The sequence below is a fragment of the Adiantum capillus-veneris genome, chromosome 19 (assembly GCF_014529385.1).
Source record: "Adiantum capillus-veneris isolate H3 chromosome 19, ASM1452938v2, whole genome shotgun sequence".
Taxonomy (NCBI): Eukaryota; Viridiplantae; Streptophyta; class Polypodiopsida; order Polypodiales; family Pteridaceae; genus Adiantum; species Adiantum capillus-veneris.
In genome coordinates this window covers 149,960,517-149,980,410 of record NC_140949.1, presented here as the reverse complement: position 1 = coordinate 149,980,410, position 19,894 = coordinate 149,960,517, and the positions used below count along the sequence as shown (strand labels likewise).

At 44.0% G+C, this 19,894-nt stretch overlaps 1 protein-coding gene across 1 annotated transcript in view; it reads left to right on the top strand.

The window, feature by feature from the left end:
* LOC147435061 (transcription initiation factor TFIID subunit 4b-like) overlaps window positions 1-9,646 on the top strand; it is an 82,004-nt gene extending 72,358 nt beyond the window's left edge. The window contains exons 11-19 of the mRNA XM_086489716.1: window positions 6,878-6,965; window positions 7,082-7,217; window positions 7,365-7,420; window positions 7,494-7,550; window positions 7,716-7,859; window positions 7,938-8,012; window positions 8,087-8,216; window positions 8,298-8,462; window positions 9,104-9,646. Of these exons, the coding sequence (XP_086345842.1) occupies window positions 6,878-6,965; window positions 7,082-7,217; window positions 7,365-7,420; window positions 7,494-7,550; window positions 7,716-7,859; window positions 7,938-8,012; window positions 8,087-8,216; window positions 8,298-8,462; window positions 9,104-9,288 (1,036 nt within the window). The 3' untranslated portion in view covers window positions 9,289-9,646. The remainder of the gene's footprint in view (window positions 1-6,877; window positions 6,966-7,081; window positions 7,218-7,364; window positions 7,421-7,493; window positions 7,551-7,715; window positions 7,860-7,937; window positions 8,013-8,086; window positions 8,217-8,297; window positions 8,463-9,103) is intronic.
* The last annotated feature ends 10,248 nt before the right edge of the window (window positions 9,647-19,894 follow it).

Here is a 19,894-nt window from a genome sequence, read left to right as displayed (position 1 = left end):
ATGATTGAACCACTCTGTTCAGTATGAACTCAGTGTGTGATTGATGGATTGGGATCCTTGGAACGAGAGTACTTGAGTACGGATGGAATGATTGACCAAATGATTGCAGCATTTCGATCTCGAGAAATCTATGGACATGATCGCAATATGGGATTAGTTAATCTGATATCAGTGAGATCCGGGATGGATCTAGATGCGATTGCTAAATACGTTTCCAGGAATCATGGTCCTAGATCAGAACGAAATTAATGGACATGATCGCAATATGGGATTAGTTAATCTGACATTAGTGATGTCTGGCGCGGATCTAGATGTGATTGCTAAAACGTTGCCAGGAATCATGGTCCTAGACTCTATGTGATATGATTTGAATGTGATATGATGTGATGTGATTGTCGTCTTTGTACAAGTGCTGGATTTGTGTCTTCTAGTGCGTCGGTACTTAGAGTCAGTGTATTATTGAACTGGTTTATGGTTTATGTCTGATTTTGTTGGCGTAATCGAGGGCGATTACAATTCTTTCAAGAGTTATGACACAAATTGATGATGTGGCTTTGCTGACGTGGACAGGACCGTATGGAACCCTCGAAATTCACGTTGACATGCTCATGTGGCAGACAATACAGATTTTCGTTATTTGTGCTGACGACTGCTAGACTGTACGGTTTTTCACTTTTTGCGTTGGCTGCGTTTTGGGACAGCTTGTGGGCAGCTGCTTTTGAGTTAAACTGCTTTTGGGGCTCTGCTCTTTAGGGCATCCCTTGTAAGAATAATTAGACCCTTAGGGGCCTCTCTTCAGAGCATCTGGACGCAGAGTCCGAGAGCAGAGGACCCTACAGGTGTTATACTTTGCTCAAGCATTAATATAATAAAGAAATACCGGAAGAGACGCCAGTTTTGGGGGCCAATACCTCTGGGCACGAAACTACGCCGGGCCGTGTCGACTTAAATTTCTCGTGTGTCATGTCAAATTCTTGACTTGGAGTGTCCCAAGTCTGTGACAACGAAGCTACAATAGTATATAGATCCGTTTCCCATGTGCCCTACCCTTCTCAATGATGGCTCTGAGTGTCAAAATACGGTCAAGAGTGGAGAATGCCATAGTATAAAATTGCCTCCTCTTGCCAGACTCAGCCAAAGAAGACACGATTGCTCTAGATGATTGTAATCCAGAAGGGGGCGTCGCATGTGTATCTAGCAGCTCCAAATCTGCAACTGCATTGGAAGACCTAGATCGCTCAAGGGCTGCTTCTCTTCTGATATTGTTTCATGTACTACTGCCTCAACAACATCAGCTGGCACACTCACATGCAGAAATGCCTTGTCCACCCACACTTGATATATGGCTAATCAATCGAGTAACAGTGGTGGTGAATTGTCGGCAACAATACTTGCAAATCCACTTGCGAGTGCCCGAGGCAGCTTGTCTAGGTGTCTCAACCAAGGCCAAAATAGTGGCATGAGCTGTCCACAGTATTTTTGAAAGACAATTGCCAAAAAAAAAATGTTAGAATAAGTAATCCAAAAGAGAGATTCTCTAATCAAGACTCCACTTTGCGTCAATGTGAATGTATATATGTGGTATTGAACCATGTATCAGCGTGTACTCAAGCAATGTGAAACAATGAGTGCGATAACCATGCATCTATGACTACACAGCATGTGTCAACCACGTCAGAATGCAATCATTTGAACAACTCAACCATCTCTATTATGTAGTTTGACATACCTAGTTGATAAAATTTGTCAATCATTGTGAGAAGAAGATTTCAAAAACAGTATACTAGTCCAGAATTTTATACAGAATGTTCAATGGTCAACAACTAATGTATTAGAATGGTCCACTTATGAATTTCAGCTTTTGTGTGTGTGTGTGTGTGTGTGTGTGTGAGAGAGAGAAATGAAATGTTATATTAACGTCTTCAGAAGGCCAGAATGACGTATGAGACCAGAAAGTTACAATGTGGTGGATCTGATACAAAGTCAGAGTAACAAAAATGACAAAATAAAATGACAGAATAAAGTGCTATGGAATCTGAAACAGCTAGGTGTGATCTAAGCAGATAGGTGGGATAGCTAAATCACAGATCACAAAAGATCCAGCTAGGTGGGATAGCTAAATCACAGATCACAAAAGATCCAGCATCGGTCGCTGGCGGATCTCATCAATCTCCTCCATGGTCAATAGCCTGACCAGGTGTCGTGCATGCTGGCCAAAGTGATCCAAATCCTCTGATGCAACCTCCGTCGATGCTGTGTGGTCCTCCGTAGTCGTGGGCGTCTGGATCTCCCTAGCTCAGTCGCTCGGTTGATCAGTGTGCCTCCAGTGTGAGGCGGCGAGCTCTCCTGTGGTGGCAGCTCCTCCGGGTGTCCAGTGTCTGCTCTAAAGAAGTTTGTGATCCGTCTCTGAGACTGGCTGATCTCTCCTCTCATCAGGCTCTCTCTGTGTTTGCGCAGCTCGAGCAAAAGCATCTCTGATCCGAGAGAGAGAGAGAGAGAGAGAGAGAGAGAGAGAGAGAGAGAGAGAGAGAGAGAGAGAGAGAGAATGGAAATGAAATGAAATGCTATATTAAACGTCTTCAAAAGGCCAAAATGACCTATGAGACCAAACTGATACAATCCTTGTGGATCTAATCCAATGTCTTGGGTACAAAAATAAAATGAAGTAAAGTGAAAGACTAAAATCGTCAGACTAATAATAATCATCATCATCATCATCCATGCCCGAGGATGCCCGGCATTGGCCGTTGTCCGAGAAAGTATTGCATCGATCGCTAAAGAGCTTCGTCAATGTCCGCCTCTGTAAATAGTCGTATTGGGTGTCTCCCATGTCGTGCTAGAATAGTCCTGATTCTTTGGTGGAGCCTCCATCGATGTCGTGGTCGCCCCCGTAGATGTGGTTGTCTAGCTCTCCCGAGCTCAGTGGCTCTGTCCACTAATATACCTCTAGTAGAAGTGGGCTCTGAAGTCTGTTGTGAAGCATGCTCATCCGGTTGCTGACTCCCTGCTCTAAAGAAGTCAGTGATCTCCCTCTATGAATGTCTCCCATTACCTGGTCTCCTCAAGAGACTTTCCCTCTAGCAAAAACAACCCGAGGCATCTCTGATCCTGATATCTCATGACTCTAGCCAACGGTCCAAAGAGCTCTCTAAATAGACAGTGAAAGTGGCCTCGTATCTCATAGTATACCGGACAATGAGAAATGTGATGTAACTCTGTCTCTGGCTCTATATGACACAACTGGCATATCCTGGCCTCTGTTGGTTCTCTCCTAAATCTGCCAGTCTCATCTCTAGCTGATGTGATGATGTGCGCATTTAACCAATAGCACATTGTATCCCATAGGATAAATGAGTGTCCATATAGGCCGGTCTGATCACATATAAATCCTCTATTAGTTGGAGGAGATGCTCTCTATAGAAAGCCATCTTTGTGCCCAACTCTTGTACAGGCTGTATCCATGTGTTCCTGGTATCTTGTTGAATCAAATCCTGACGTATAGTCTAGCGGTCTTTGTCCCCGTGAGAGGGAGGGTGCATCCAAGGAGTACTGGAATGGAGGCAGTCTATCCATGCTGAAGCCATGTGACTAAAACCATGATGTCATCTGCCCATACCAACATGTTGTGTCCCCTTGTAGCGCTAGCTTTCGGGATGACTCAAGGGCTAGCCGAGCATATTTGTCTTTGGGAAGGTCCCATAAATTATGCATGAAGGAAATTGATTTAGTAAGGGCCTCAACTACGAGAGGGGGGGCAGCTAGCTCAGCTCGAATAATCTCATGTGGCACTGAGGCCTTCGCCCGAATCATCCGAAAGATCATAGAGACTAGAGGCCTCTCCATACATCTCCATCACTCTACATGCGGAGATGCAATAAAATCTCAAGTATTCAAATGCGGTGTGTGAATCCAACTTATTTAAGCTAGCTATAGACACCTCGATTGCGTCTTAAATCTGTCATATGGCCAAATGTCTTCACACTCATCAATATGGAAAGTATGTCATGGGTGTGCACCATTCCAATGCATATACAAATGACATTGGATCTCATTAGAGGGCAAGTTCCCAATTGATGTCTCTTTGGATGCGATCATCCATCCAAAGTCCGTGGGGAGCGACCGTAGTGAGCATCCACCTCATAGTATGACAAAGGCATGCCATTGGCTATACCATGCCATCATTCAATAATCATTCATATCCCCAGCGAGTGAAACCAGCATCCAAACCAATATCAAGCAAGCTCAACCGACACCTAAACAAGGTTCGAACATGTCCAAATAAGATCAAACAAGTTTAAACAGTACCCATACAATATTCTTCCAAATTCAAGCAGAGTGGATCTCTAGTTGCCCTGAGACAAATCTTCCTATCCTTCCAAAAAAGGCCACATGTGTAGAAGAGATTTTTAGAGGTCTCTGAAACACAGAAAAGCGTGTTTTTTGGTCTTTTTAGAGCAAGAACGAACACATGAAGCCATGGAAACTGTTTGGAGATGATTCCCAAGGTCTCCCCATGCTTCTCCAAGCACTGTCGTATCGGTCATCCACTGGTCAACCTGTGCTCAACGTTGGTCAAACCCGCTGCCTCCTTGCCTCTCTCTTCTTCTGCTATCATTTGTATACCAAAAAATATATATAGCCCAACAAAAATGTTTTTCTTCTCCTCTTTGCTCTTACATAAATCTTCTTTTGTCATCGCAACTACTTCCGACTCCATAGCTTTGATGGTGAGTAGGACTCGTTTGCTTGAATGGAAAAGCAAACAATTGACACTCTTATACCACTTGTAACCACCGACTGGTCGGATGATTCAATCTTTCTCTCAAACAAAAAGGACAGACGGAAACTGAACCAAAGAGAGAACACTTTGCACTCGTAGAGATGGAAGAGGCGAAATTCCTCTTCAAAGAGTCGAGCACCCATGCCAGTTTTAGAGATTATAGTTGTGTGCACCCGCGGACCTGATCCAATTTACAACTAAGTCTAGGCATTGTATTTAAAGGCCTTAGCCTCTAAAAGCAACTTCTAAAAGCATCCTAAAAATAAGCTCCAAAATCTTCTGCTTGTAATAACTTCCCAAAAAGTTGACTGCTTTTACAACTGTCCCCAAAATCTTTCTAAAATCAATTGTTAAATAACTGGCGTCCAAGAAGCTGTAGTCAACAACTCCGTACACTGCCCACGATTCCCACCGTGATTTGCCGCAGGATTCATGTGTTCCTCAGCTGAGATTTATGACTTTTTGTCCTGTAGTCGCTTCTCCTATTACATTGGTTGGTGGTGCCACGTCATTGACCGTCACATAGACTCCTAAAAATATCTCGGTGCTGTATTCAGTGGACCTTCTCTCTCTATGAGAGGTGCTGTAGAGGTGAGATTGACGAGGGGATATGCAGCATTAGGAGTACTGGAGAGGATATGTTCACAAGTGCAGTTTCAGGAGCCATGTGCTAAGCTGTGGCTATCTCACACTTTGGTCACTGCTACCATGCTATATGGAGTGTAGATATGGGGACCTAGACTAGATTATCATAGTAGATCAGGGCGCACATATGATGGATGGAGATCCATCTCTAGGCTGATCCGGGCGAAAGCCTCAGTGCCACATGAGATTATCAGAGCTGAGATGAGTGCACCATCGATTGTAGTGGAGGCTCTTGCTAGATCCGTGCCTCATATTCATAGCACATGGGAGCGCCCACACGACGATATGCACGACTAGCATTTGACTCATGGCGATAGTTGGCCATGGCATGTGATACTTCATGTTTGTTTGCACAGGTATTTTCTTGGTTTGAACTACATGGATTAAGTATGGACAGGCTGCCCCCTTTTCGGTATTCCCTGGATGCACCATCCCCCAGCCTCACACATTCAAAGTTTAGCAAGATTATCAGACATGATCTCAATCAGCTGGATGCTAGGAGGACTTTTCTATCTCCATCACATGAGTTGGGGACAAAGATGGCTTTTTATCGAGGCCATCTTCTCCATGCGACAGATGGTGGGTTTATCTCACGCCCCAACTATATGGACACCCACTCACCTATCTCATGGCATCAGATGTGTTATTGGTCAGCTACACACCTCATCTCACCAGTTGGAGATAGGCTGGCCTATACAGAGGTATATCCCCAGAGGAGGCATTATGCCAGGTTTGTCATAGAGAGCCAGAGATAGAGAGAGCCAAAGGCAAAGGAGCATTATATTTGCCAGTGCACAGCATACTAGGAGATCCACAGGCATTTTCAATGCTTATTCAGAGAGGGCTTTGGCCCCTTATCCCGCATCATGGATTACTATGGTCAGTCCCACATCATGGATTACTATGATCAGAGATGCTTAGGTCTCTTCTTGTTGGAGATCAGTAGACTTAGAGAGACTATCCTTAGGAGCAAAGGACCTACACATAGAGGCAGATCACTACTTTTTACAGAGAGAGTACTCGGGTCAGGTTACCTAGTCACACCCTCATCGGGGCCTCGTTCTTGATCGAGCCATCCAGCTTGGCCACTCATGAGGCCTGAGTATGCGAGGATCTTCACATCGTAGACAAGGTTTGCATTAGAGGCGACAGAGAATTGTTGAGCGACATCAAGCACTCCCCCCCCTCCCCCCCCAACCCACCCCAAACCCCCCCCTCCGCCCTTTTTCCCCCCTTCCCCAAGGGTGGAGGACATTGATGCCATACTGCAGAGACCCATGAGAGAGTTTATGGGATGATCACCATTGTACACCTCATTAGACTTCATGTGATTGTACTCCTCCCCATATGTTTTTCTGGCCTTTTGAAGACGTTAATGTATCATTTCATTTCATCTCTCTCGGCCTTTTGTTATAAGGTGCTCATTTTGGACTCTGTTGATCTTTTGTTCAGCAAGAAGCAAAAGGTTGCGGGAGATGTGCTGGAGCAAAGCATTGATCAACTTAATGATGTGACAGCTGTCAGTGGTGTTAACCTTCGAGTATGTTGTAGACTTCTTGATCTTGCTACATTTGGCTGACATGTTTAAGATTGAGTGCAAGCATAGTCTTTGAGGAATCTCAGCTAGAGAAAAATTGAAGGCCCAGTGGTGTGCAGGAAGAGGAGGAACAACTTCTGGCAGGACCAAAGGAGGAAAGTCGAAACACACAAGCCATGAGAAGGTTTGCACAGGAAGAGGAAGGACGCTTGTTTCTTGAGAGGGGTCCCCTCCGAACAAAAGTTAATGCAATTGGTGAGAGCTAGAAGTATTAAATATTTTTTTGGTGATATGGAGGAAACATCACATTTTTTATGCTTATATTGCTTTATTATTTTGGACTCACTGTCTTTTCATTGCAATGCCGGTGTTGTATTTCTGCTGGTATATTAAATGCTTCAGCAGCTAAGCATGGTGTGTCTGTAGTCACTGAAGAGGCTGAGCAATGCTTATCAATGGTCGGTCATTGATTTTTCTAAGTGTATGACTCAATTTTGATTAGAACGGCGAGCTTATCTACCGTTTGTGCAGTCTGTAGAGGAGCGGTTACGCAACATGCTATACAAGCTTACAAAAATCTCAGGCCGAGTATGTATTAAGTGCAATCTATGTGAACTAAGCTTTGAACAAACCTTAATGAATTGAGATGCGCCTAATTAGAAATAGAGATTGTAGGACAGTTAGCCTGAAGGGATAGCTAGCTATCCTGTTGCATTGGTTCAGGCATTGATGAAGAATGTGTTTACTCTATAGAGATGTGACCAGGAGAAAGAGATGCACAAATTGGTGGTGACTTCTGATATTCAGAAACAAATCTTGCTGATTCGGAAGCAGGCAAAGGAGGCCCAAGAAAAGAAGCAAGCTCTAGAAACAGAGCGATTGAGGAAATTAAACGAGGTATCTGGAATATGGCCATTTGCAAGCTTGATGCTGCGACATCTTGTCATTTGACACTCAGTGTTTTGTGCCTTTCAGGAAAAGGAGAAGTCCTCTCAGAATGAAGGGGCATCGAAAGAGGATGGCACAACTTCACGCACTAAAGAGAAGAAGGTGCTTATTTGCTATCAGCATTGCTCAAGGTTGAGTATCCTATCAGGCAGTCTTATTGTGGCGCATGTCTGCAGTCACAGAAGGGAGATGAAGGTAAACAAAAGGCAAATGCTGCTAGTATAGCAGCCCGATCAGCCAATGATATGCTGTTAAAGTGGCAGATGATGGCTGAGCAAGGACGGCAGAAGAGAGAAGGTGAATCAGGTCGGTTCTCCGTTTGAAACTGTATATAAGGTGAAATGTGGCTCCGTAATACATTTAGATGATAATTTTGACATTGATCAGGAGCAACAACTGCAAATGATGTGTCTGCAATAACTAGCATTGGAGCTGCGAACACTAGCAGCAGAGAGGTTGATAAGAAGCAACTTGAAACTAGACAAACAGGAAGAGCAGCACCTATAGATGGAGGGAGTGCAACTACTCAAAGTGCTTTGAAGAAGGTTTCCGGTAATGTCTTTTATCACCAGCAAATTGTTTAAGGCAAAACTGCTTTGTGAAGATCTTTCCTTGAATTGAAGGTTTTAAAGATTGGTCTTTATTGCCTCCATGTATTTGGGGTCCCTGGCTGAATTCTAAACTTATAACGTGTCACAAGTCTTTACCAGCTGTTATGATGGTTTTGGATGATCAGTAGATGCAGATGCAGTTTGCATGCTCTAGTGATAGGAAGGTATATGGATACAGTGCACTATCTACACAATCATGGGCAATGGGCGACAACCCCCATACAAAAGCCCAACAGTTTTCAGATGGCTAGAGTCATGAGTAAGCACAAGTTGTGAATACTAGGTGATTTCAGATCAGGCCAACGTATGTGAAGCTAATTTCTTTGTGTTGGTTTGCTGGACTCCTAGTAAGGCTCCAAATGAGTCGCATAGAGCTGGGGTAAGGTTTAGGGATTAGGGTTTACGACTGCACAGCTGGTAACTTGTAAATATCCTAGCTTTGCAAGGAGCCAACAGTCTTATTTGTTTGTCAATGTAAATAATGTCCAAACATCGTGTTTTCAAGCAGCCTGTACTTGGTGTGTTCATGTACCATTACAATCAAAGTTAACAAGTCTGCCTTTACATGGTGTAAATTGGCAGGTGATACAGGGCAAATACGACATCAAGGCAGTCTTCCCAATCAGACACCCAAGCCACCTCGTACAATAACAGTGAAGGACATCGTAGCTTATTTGGAGACCGAACCACAGATGGCAAAGTCTTCTTTAATTTATCGGTTACATAATAGAAGTGGTGCCGTATCACAAGTGGCTCAACTTACTTAATAGCTCCATGCAGTATCGTCCAATATCCAGCAAGCATGCCATGATGTCTTGTGAAGGGCATGCACTGTTTGGCTAAGTGAGGTGATGACTTCTACAACAGGGGCATGTGTGGAGTATAATATACACACAGCTCGTTGCCTGATGCCACAATGCCTACAAGCAGTTGAACCTTGGCAAGGAAGTCTCTGCTACTATGACACTGTAGCCTTGAATTCATGGGTCACACAAAGTGCACACATTCAAAGCTTGTTCACGTAGAACTAAAGCAAAAGATGAAACAAAGCTAGGCAGATTGTCTGTGTAATTGTAATACTGATTCGCTCTTTTTAATGGAGGAACACGGTACTTTACTAGTCAATTGCACTCTTAATCGCATCGTTTTTTCCAAATCGGAGTCACTCAAAAACAACTTGCACTACAAATTGTGGCCTTAAGATTTTCCGAAACCTCTACAAATTGTGCTTGAACTGATTAGATTTTTTTTTTCATTTTAGTAAGTGGGATTGTAGAAATGCCACTCTTTCTCAAGACAAGTCTTTCTCTGGTCTCATATCAGGCATGAAGTTTTGTTGGAGGTTTGTTGTCTCCAATGTGATTTTGAGGCTTGGCAAGAGGTTGGTCAACTATGTTTTGTACTATTGAGAGAAACAATCATGAGATAACCACAAGAAAGAAGAGAGCAAGGCTTCGGCTCGCTGCTGCCCTCGCCCCCCTCCCTTGCGCACGCACCTGCATCCCCCCTCTCGCCATCGCTCTCTCCCCTCCCAGCCTGCTGCCTGCTCTGCCCGCTGCTAGCTCAGCACACAGTGCTCTCAGCGCACAGCCCACCCGCCTCAGCCTCACGCTCCCGCTTACATTCACTCCCCCACCCACCTCCAATCCCGCTTCTCAGCTCGCAGGAAGTTGTTTTTTCAGCCTAATGGGAGTTTCGCGTCACCATTGCCCTTCTCGATTCAGCAACAGACACAGAATGGCGGCTTCTACTCCACCTCAGAGGGACTCTATAGAAGTTCCCTCGCCCGACACCGTGGAGCCGACCCTTTGACTTGCTCTCTCGCCAGAAGAGCAAGCGAGCTTGATGGCCGGAGTGGAACGCTTGCAAGCCACTTCGGTTATCTGCAAGATCATAGGCACTCAGCCCAGTCGGGGCAAGGTTCGGGATCTACTTCAGGCCCACCTTCTCTCCGATGTGGGCAAGATCACCGATGTCCAGATCCTCGGGAGAGGGTACTACTAGATAGAGTTCGAGTCTCCAGAGATGATGGCCAAGGTGATTTTGATGAGCCCGCTTGGCATCCGAGCAGCTCGAGCTTACTTCAGACAATGGCATCATGGTTTTGACCCTACTACAGATGTGCTTGAGGAGGAGGTTGACTTGCCAATCTTGGTCTATTTCCCAAGCCTCAGGCGAGAGTACCTCCCTCTTCTCCCCAGGATCAGTTCCATGTTTGTGACAGTTCTAGAGTCTCCACGCACTGCAGCTTCAGTTGTGACCAAGGCCGCAGGTTTACCTACTGTGCGGGATCTTGTTCGAGACACACACTCCCTCCCCAAGGTGGTACTGCTGCCTCGGGTGAGTGGAGGATGGATTAGACAGAGTGTGGAGTATTCGGGTCTCCCGAATCAGTGTTTAATTTGCAGAAAGATGGGCCATTTAGCAAAGGCGTGTCCTCGCAGGAGACCTTGACCCACAGCGCATACGCAGTCTTCCAAGGCTGAGCATACTGAGCAGCCAGATACACAGGACGCACAGGGTGGTACCTCGACTGAGATTAGCGATCAAACAACTGACGGTTGGTAGCAGGTGCCTGGCCGCCACCGACAAGGGCGGGCTCACCCCACTGCTCCCCCTGGTGGCCGACCTTCTGCAGCTTGGTAGCACTGGGTTCCGATTGGAACCGTTTTGACCCCCGTCAGCAAGACCCGCCTGAGGAGGCCCCATCCACTTCAGTTCCTCCGCCTCCACCTCCTCCTCCCTCAGGCGCTGCCGCTCTGCCTCCCCTATCTCCTCCCCCTTCCCCGCCTCCTGCCCCTCCTCTCTCCCCGGTGGGACCCACAACCTCATCTCCCGACCCCTCCTCCACTCCTCCTCAGACGCAGGGGACTTGACACACGTTTGCCGCGAGGCAATCTCTTGGTAGTGCTTTCGCTACGAGCCGTGCGGCGAGAGAGAGAGAGAGCCCCACCTGAGGTCGTCTTTTTTGGTGCAGACTTCTCCTTTTGCAGCAGTCCCTAGAGGTTTGACTAGCTTTGACATTCGTAGACACTGGGACTCACACGGTTCCTGGGTGACTCTTCTCCCGACCTGGAGGAGACTTGCTTTCGAGTCCACGTCCTCTTTCTTGTAGCTAGAGGCATTGAGGCTTTGGACACAGCGGTGGGTTTCTCCTTCCCGTTGTGCGGTAGGGATCCCACAGAGTGAACCTTGCACACAGTTCTTGACTGGCTACTAAGTTCTCACACCACACAGGGAACTTAGGGGCGTCAGATCTGGTACAGACACTTTGGCCTCTTGCCAAGTTCAGTGTGACGCCTCCGAATGCAGCTGGTGCAGGCACATTGTGGTGCATTTGTTTGTTGACACTCAGAGCCCTCCTTGCTATGTATTTGTACATGAGGATTCTTGGACAGAGGATGTATGCTCGGCTTGGGCTTGGGCGGGACAGTCACTCCATTCGCGCTTGTCTAGAGGTCATTCGGATGCGGATTACTCCCCATCCAAACCGGTCTCAAAGATAGCGAGGTTGGCTGTTGTTGCAGCATCTATTTTTTCTCACCGACTCCATGAGGATCAGCTCATGGAATGTGCAAGGATTAGGAAGGCCCCAGTTTCAGTGTCAAAGGGGTCGGCCGTGTCAAGAGCCTCAGAGATGCCTCGTGGGTGGTGAGATTGACATTTTTATGCTACAGGAGCATCATCTTTGTGAGAGCCGCATTAGACGGTGTGGTCAGATTTTGCGTGGTCGTTATGAGATGTTTTGATCAGCTGCATTTGGACCTGGAGGCATCCAGGGAGGGGTATGCATGACTATTGCGGATTCTTTGCAGCAGGCCATTGTGGGCAGAGGTATTATTGTACCAGGCAGACCTCAGTGGATTACTATGCAGGTTCAAGGTTGCCTTATGGGTTTCCTAAACATTTATGCGTCCAATGTGGCAAGTGCACTGGCAGAGTTCTGGTATGAGGTTGTGGAGTCTTTGCCGCATGCAGAGCAAGGGTGTGTTGGAGGGGACTTCAACATGATGGAGGACCCCTTTGATCGGATTGGAGGTGGCCATGTAACCGGTTGTACACGGGGCTGAGCTGGCAGCTTGGAAGCAGTTTTGTATGACTATGAGGGTTTCTAATGTTTGGCAACACTCAGGTTTTGTACGACCCCCTAACAGCCTGGTTTTCTCCTGTTCTAATCGCAGAGTTGGAGGAGTGAATCTATCTAGGATAGATCGCTTCTATGCTAGTGACCGCATTTGTGACTAGGGTGGGTCAGTTTGCATCTTGGCTGGGACATCCTTTTCGGACCATGCACCAGTAATCCTCACAATAACAGATAGACAGAGGAGGGGTAGCACGATGCTACGCATCCCTGGGAGGATCTTGCTGGACTCTGAGCTCAGAGAGCGAGTGGTGGCTCTTTGGACAGAGGGCTTGGACACGCAGGACTCTCCTGCTGATAGAGTGGCTTCTGGACTTGCTCAGCTTTGCCGCTTCTCTCTTCAAGAGTCTACGGCCCACCTGGCTGAAGCAGGAGAGGAGGGGCAGCGTCTTCGACGAGGCATTGCTTCCTTGCATCCTCTGCAGCAACACACAAACAGTCTCTAATTGGAGGAGCAGTTGCAGCAGGCTCGCCAGGAGCTTGCGAGCACAGAGGAGAGGCGTCATGAGTTTGCTTTCCATCGATAGGCTTCGCAGTGGACCCAAGTGGGCGACAGTGTTACGGGGGCGTTCTTTGAGACTGTGGGACCTCGGCATTTTCAGAGCCAGAGGACATGCATGCAGTTGCTACTGATTTTTACCGTGACCTCTTGTCAGAAGAGCTTGAGTTAGAGCGTCAGGATGCATGCAGAGAGCTGGTCTGGGCACAAATGCCTTGTCTTGCGACTGAGGAGATGCGCCAGAGGCTTGAGCTCTATCTTCAACTAGAGGAGCTCCATGTGGCCCTCAGAGCACTTCCCCGTTAGGTGAGGATGCTTTGGCTCCTAGTTTTTTCTTAGAGTATTGGGACTTGCTTGGCTTAGACGCCCTCTGTGGTTTGGATGAGATTCGAAAGTGACGACCCATCACCATCCTTAACTTAGCCTACAAAAGGCTCTGAGTTTGAGGATTCAGCCACTTCTAGAGAGCATTATATATGGGACTCGGATAGGTTTTGTCAAGGAGCCCAGTATCCTTGACAACATCTTTACTTTTTGGCAGGCATCTGCCCTCGCGTGCCTCCGTGGTGAGGATCTCTTCTTCTCGATTTTGAGAGGCCTACAATAGAGTTGACTCTGGCACCCTGGGCCTTTCTTCACCATGGTCCAGGGTGTGCTCAGATGGGTAGTCCACGTGTGTGGCTTTTCCCTCCTCCCATCTCCTTATTTAGCCTCATTGTACATATGTTGCATTTTCATTGGGAGAGTCTCCCCTAATGATTGTTGTAGCCCTCTCTAGTAGAGGTGGTTGTAGCCCTATGGGCAGTTTCATTAACTGATAGAAGGATCTCTTTCTCGGGAAAAAAAAATGAAGAGAGCGGATAACTTGTCCTCAATCCAGAAGGAGCAGGTAGTATAAAATGGAATGATGGCTAGTATTTTGGATGAAACATGAGGAGGCCGTTTTGATCAATGTCATGCAGCTATATGATTTACCATTCTCTAAGTTGTTAGGTGGGACATCCAGCACCAGCAGGATAATCAAAAGTCTAAGTGTGTTGCTTATTATCTCCCCCCAACCCCCGCCCAAAAAGAAAACAAACAAGATTGACAGAACCGAAAGTGTTAACTTCAAGGTTGAGATGCAAGCAATCAACAAGAGAACACAACTGGCTCACACATACACAAGGTCGGATGTCAACATTCATTGCTTTGAAAAATGCAAGGTGCTTTGCATAGCAATGGCTCTTACATAATGTTATTGTGCAACTACATTATTATTTGAAAGGAATTTTGCATTTGTCCTACACTGTAAGACAACTGTGAAACCATTGTTTGCCAAGCTTGCCTTCCTTTTAGCACATGAGTGAGACTACTTTTTCAACTCCCCTTGAATATGTAATGTATGGTTATGAATATTCTCCATAGCAATCAATCAAAGGTTTGTGGTACCAAAAATATTGGCATTCTTGTCGAAGGGCTCGAGTGTTTAAGGATTCCCGAGTCCCAAAATGGATTTAGTGGCCCCTAATTGTAGGTGTCGTTTTTGGGGTTATGATTGTTTCATCCTATTTATAGGTGTCGTCATTGGGGTTATGACTGTTTCATCCTACCTATAGTATGGAGTTGTTGTTGCAATACCTTCATATGGAACAAGTTCTAGGAGCATGTTCCTACCATCTACAATCTTACGTCATATTGGGCATGGATTGGCTATTTTCTCATTGTGCTTTGATTCAATGTGAACAAGGGGGATTGATTTTTAAAGATGAGGGGGAGGAACGTAAAGTTAAAGCTACAGAATAAGATAGCAAATCACCTTTGATTTTTGCAATGAAACTAATGAGAAGCAATGGTGTTTCAACACATTGTACAATCTTCTCACAATAGGATTTTTCTATTTTCTTTTTGGGTGGGTTGTGTACACCAAAGCTTAAAACTTTGGGAGCCAAGATGTTGATACCTCTAAAGTTGAATAGGCAATTTTGTTGTGATGTCCTAAACATTAGGCTTTGCCAACTATCAAAATGCACCTCTAAATAAATATTCTCAATATTGTCTACTAGACTGCCAATGTCGTGATTGATTAGTGTTAGCCTTCTTATGTTGACTAGCCTCTTTGTAAATCCAATAATGGAAAAAAACCCACCTCTCCCCATAGGATCCAACTTACAAATCTTGTGACCCAATATATTCTTTTGCCCATGTTGAAGTAATTATGCCAAAACGTTGGATCTCTCGTAAGTACAATTCAGGAAAATAATCATTTCTTGATAAATCAGTATTGGACTTGGATTTTGATGCATACTTCTAGTGAATCTTAGTCAATACGAATGTGAGAGATTGCACTACAATTGGCAATGATTTTTTGAGCTCGTTGATGCACTAGAGTATGAGGATACTAGGCCCAAGAGAGTACATCACATGGTCATCCAAGAGTTTTTAACCTGTGACATGACCAAACCAAATAGAGGGAGACAGAGTGCGCTTTCTCAGACTCTTTCTATGATGTGGGGACTCTTCACTCCCTACCCACCTATGTTTTCCATAATACACCTCAAGTTGGTATTGAATGGACCTAGCTAGTCTTATGCATATTATGGTTGTACTCATGGGTGCATATAGTTTCACATCTATTTGTATTAGAGCTCCACCCCCCTCATCCCTCCTACATATGGCATCAACGGCTATTTTATATGGTAGGAGGTTTAGTTTCAATTTTGTCCTTTGTTTTGGATACACAGTGGTCACACAACACATGTACATCTCTCTCTCTCTCTCTCTCTCTCTCTCTCTCTCTCTCATAGGCTTATTTTAGGAGAAGTTAATAAAGTTTTTTCTCTCTCTCTCTCTCTCTCTCTCTCTCTCTCTCTCTCTCTCTCTCTCGCACACACACACACACACACACAATTCTTTGTCTATTGTAAGTGAAGGATCAATTCAACTGTAATAAGTAACATGTTGAATTCAGAATTCAAGAAATCACCCGAACCAAACAAGTTCACATCTATTATTGCCAGACCACTCAATTATTTCAAGTCAAGCAAGCCATACTAGTCACCAACATACCCTAGACCAAGGGTTAGACAACAAGTCTCACGTTTGTGAGAATTGTGAATGAGAGACTCATTAGGACCAAGCCTCTTAGTACAGAGCACGTATTCCATACAAAGATTTACAACCTTTCAAGGAGTACAGAGCATGTATTTCATACAAAGATTTACGTCCTTTCAAGGAGTCTACATGTCGATCATGGTTCCAAACACATAGCTTGGTCAATGTGTATGAGATATTAGAGTGTGTGCTCAGCTAAGACCATCTTACAACCTATGTTAAATTCTCTATGCACATCCTTGAAGCTCTAAAAACTTTGTGCAATGTCAAGATCTAGTTTCATCTAGAACACATTAAGAGTAGTAGGTCACATGATTTTTTCAATCATTCCAAACATTAGATCTCAACATAAGCATGCTTTTTTGGGCACTAAGTTGCAACCAAATTCCATCACCCCTTCCTTTAGTGTTGTAGAAGTGCATTACAAATGCAAAACCACAATTGTGTTGGGGGTTATGGGGAATAAAGTGGAGTTTCATTCATAATGTCAGGGGCATAATTAACCTCTTAATTAAAGACCAGCAACAAGTCGACCAAGAAACACAAACTAATAATGTGATTAATCCATAAGCTTGATGCCACGAGGCACTTCTCCAAATAAAGTGTAGACATGATGTCAATTTATCGAGGAGGTAGTTATCCAAAGCTACCTCTAATTTGGGTATTCTTCACCTACCAAGAGAGGGAAACATGGGTGAGAATGGTAAAAGACCCCAACATCTGACAAAGGGTAGATACATCATGGGTATACATCATGGGTAAGAGTGGGGAATTTGTGATTGACAACATGACAAGACAACCACAGTGACATCCCAAAATTGGCCCTTAAGACAACAAGTCTCCTATATAGGCAACAACGATGCCTCCTCCTAAACAAAATTCTAGCAAAGATATGGGCCAATAAACAACAACAACACAAAAATGAGTTCAATCCATAACAAGAAGGAACCATATAGCATATAAAACACATACAGTTTATCACTGTGTGAATCATAAACAAAATGGGTTCTCCTTCTTCTACCGTATGGAATTTTGCTTTGCACTTGGAGCCTTTGCCCTTCTCTTTTTAGCAACATGTGGATGGTGGATGTTTGGTCTTGTCACAATAGGGTTCTTGGTGAACCAATCATTGGCATAGTGTCTTAGCTTGCCACATTCTTGACATCTCACCCCTTGGAGGAGAAAATATAGGCTCCACTTGTGGAATCCTCATCTTCATAATTGGAAGTAGTGGTTCTTAAGGTTGGTATTCTAGCTTTCTTCATCTTGATCTTGAGGATCTTCTTCTCTTCTTGCTATTGCAAACTATTGATGGCATCCTTAAGCTTTGGGATTAAGTCCTTCTCCTGTGACATGCTATCAAAGTCCTTGTTGTCTTGAAGTTATTTGAGAAGCACTAGTACCTTGTCCTCTTCCTATGCTCAAAGTAGGTCAATTGAGTGCATATTGAGCTTAGCCTATTGACAAGGTCACCCACATCTTCACCTTCTTGCAACATGAGACCAAAGTAAGTCATCTTCGAGGAAACTTTAGAGTTTTTAGCCTTAGCACAAAAGAGCCTTCCCATCTTTTGCCAAGACTCAAGGTTGAGCTAACATCACCCAAATGATGCACAAAATTTTCATCTACTATCTTGAGGATGATACCAAGGGTGTGATCATCCTTTTGTTTGTATTGAGCTTGGGCTTCCCTAGTTTGAATGGTCTCATTAGGCTTAACAACCCCCCATAAGTTCTTCTTCATAAGATACCCCCAAGTTTTCACCTCAAAAGTGTGGAACCCAAAGCCTTTGATTTTTTGAATCTCCTTACATCTCATGTGGTGATTCCCATAGTGTAAGTAAAGAGGGGTCTTACCCTAACAAGATAACCAAGAGACAATCAAGATCATAAGTGAGGATACATGCATACACAAGAAGGGATAATAGGAATGTCATGGCTAATGCTTTGTAATTAAAAAAAACCTAGAGGATAACAACAAGAAATAGTAGCATTAAGGGTTACCATAACCATATTCTTGATTCTCATAAGAGGTAAAGAGTACAAAGCTTGGTGCCAATGGTACAATCCACTTGGGGAGTAGATATTCCATATTCTTGCACAAATTTTCTTGAGAAGTTTATGGATAATTTCCACCATGTCGGGGATGGAAGGCTCTACTCTGGTTGTAGCTAAGGGACAAAGAGTTCTTAATCATATAAAATCAAGCTTGTTGTATCCTAGGAGATCTACTCTTTATAGAGAAGAGAATTCCATCTTTGAGAACATATTATTTTAAAAACCCCTATTCATGATTAGTATAAGATAATTATGATATTAATCTTATAAGAGCTGTAGTGAAAGAAATTAGTATACCCCTATCTTACATCTTTCGTATAGTGAAACGCTCTTTTGTGTTTTTAAGCATTACTTTATGTCAATATACATGTATGGATTCTCCTTATTTATAAGCCCCATATAATCTTAACACCATAAGAGAGAAGAAAAATCAAGCAACTCATTAGGTGATCCTCAATGGGAGCATGTGAGTAGAGATAATCTTGAGGTGATTTATATGAAAAGGATCTAGGTTTTGTAACATCAAACACTGACTTTCAAATGATATTAGGTGATCATTACAAAACTTATGCTAGCAATGTTGGCCTCTGATGTATTCTTTCAGACTCTCTATCTATGTATGTCAATGGTGAGGTATGTTATTGATAGACCATAAAGAGAATATATTTTTCCCTCCTATCAATATATCTCTGTTTCTTCTCCTTCCCATTTTGCCCTCCCCTCTTGAGTGAGACTTCTATTTCATCCCCCTTACTTATTATAAGTTTAGAAGGGAATTATTGGGGGTCTACTCCTAACTCATACGGTTATCTCACTTTTTGAAAAGAAAAACCTCACCTTTACTTACATGGTACAATAAGTTTTCCATGGTCAATCCCCCAAGGTTGTGTCTTAACTTTGACAATTGATGATAATTATAACTAAAAGAAGTATGACTAGCAACTATTTGAGGATTGAGAGATGCCCAAATGGTCTACCATAGAAGTGCATGGAAGATTGGGAAATATTAATCTCTAGTGGGATTTAACGCCAGTTGTTGAAGGTTATGGGGGATTATATTTGCATTCATAAATGCTAGGGTCATGATTAACCTCCTAATTAAAGACTTAAGAAACCAATGGCAAGCTGGTCAAGATGAACACAAACTAATAGCTTGATTAATCATGTAAGCTTTGATAAAATGCTCTCTCAAATAGAGCATAGAGAGGATGCCAATTTATCAAAGAGGTAGGATACCCAAAGCTGCCACTAATTTGGGGATTCTTCATACCTAAAAAGAGATGAAATGATAGGGCCGATTGGATAAGGAAATATGGATGAATGGTAAAATACCCCTTATGACAAAGGCTAGATACATCATCAATATACAACATGGGTAAGAGTGGGTGCATGTGGTACAAAAGAAGTTCTCAAAAAAAGCATCATAATATGAAACATTACATCTATATAGACCAAATAATACTTATGGTCCACAATTGCAAAACCAAAAATAAAGCCTAATTTGCCCTATGATGAAAAGGCTTCATAGGCAAATAGTCAAAAGCTGCATCTAAGAAGCTGCAATATTCAAGAAAACTCAAGAT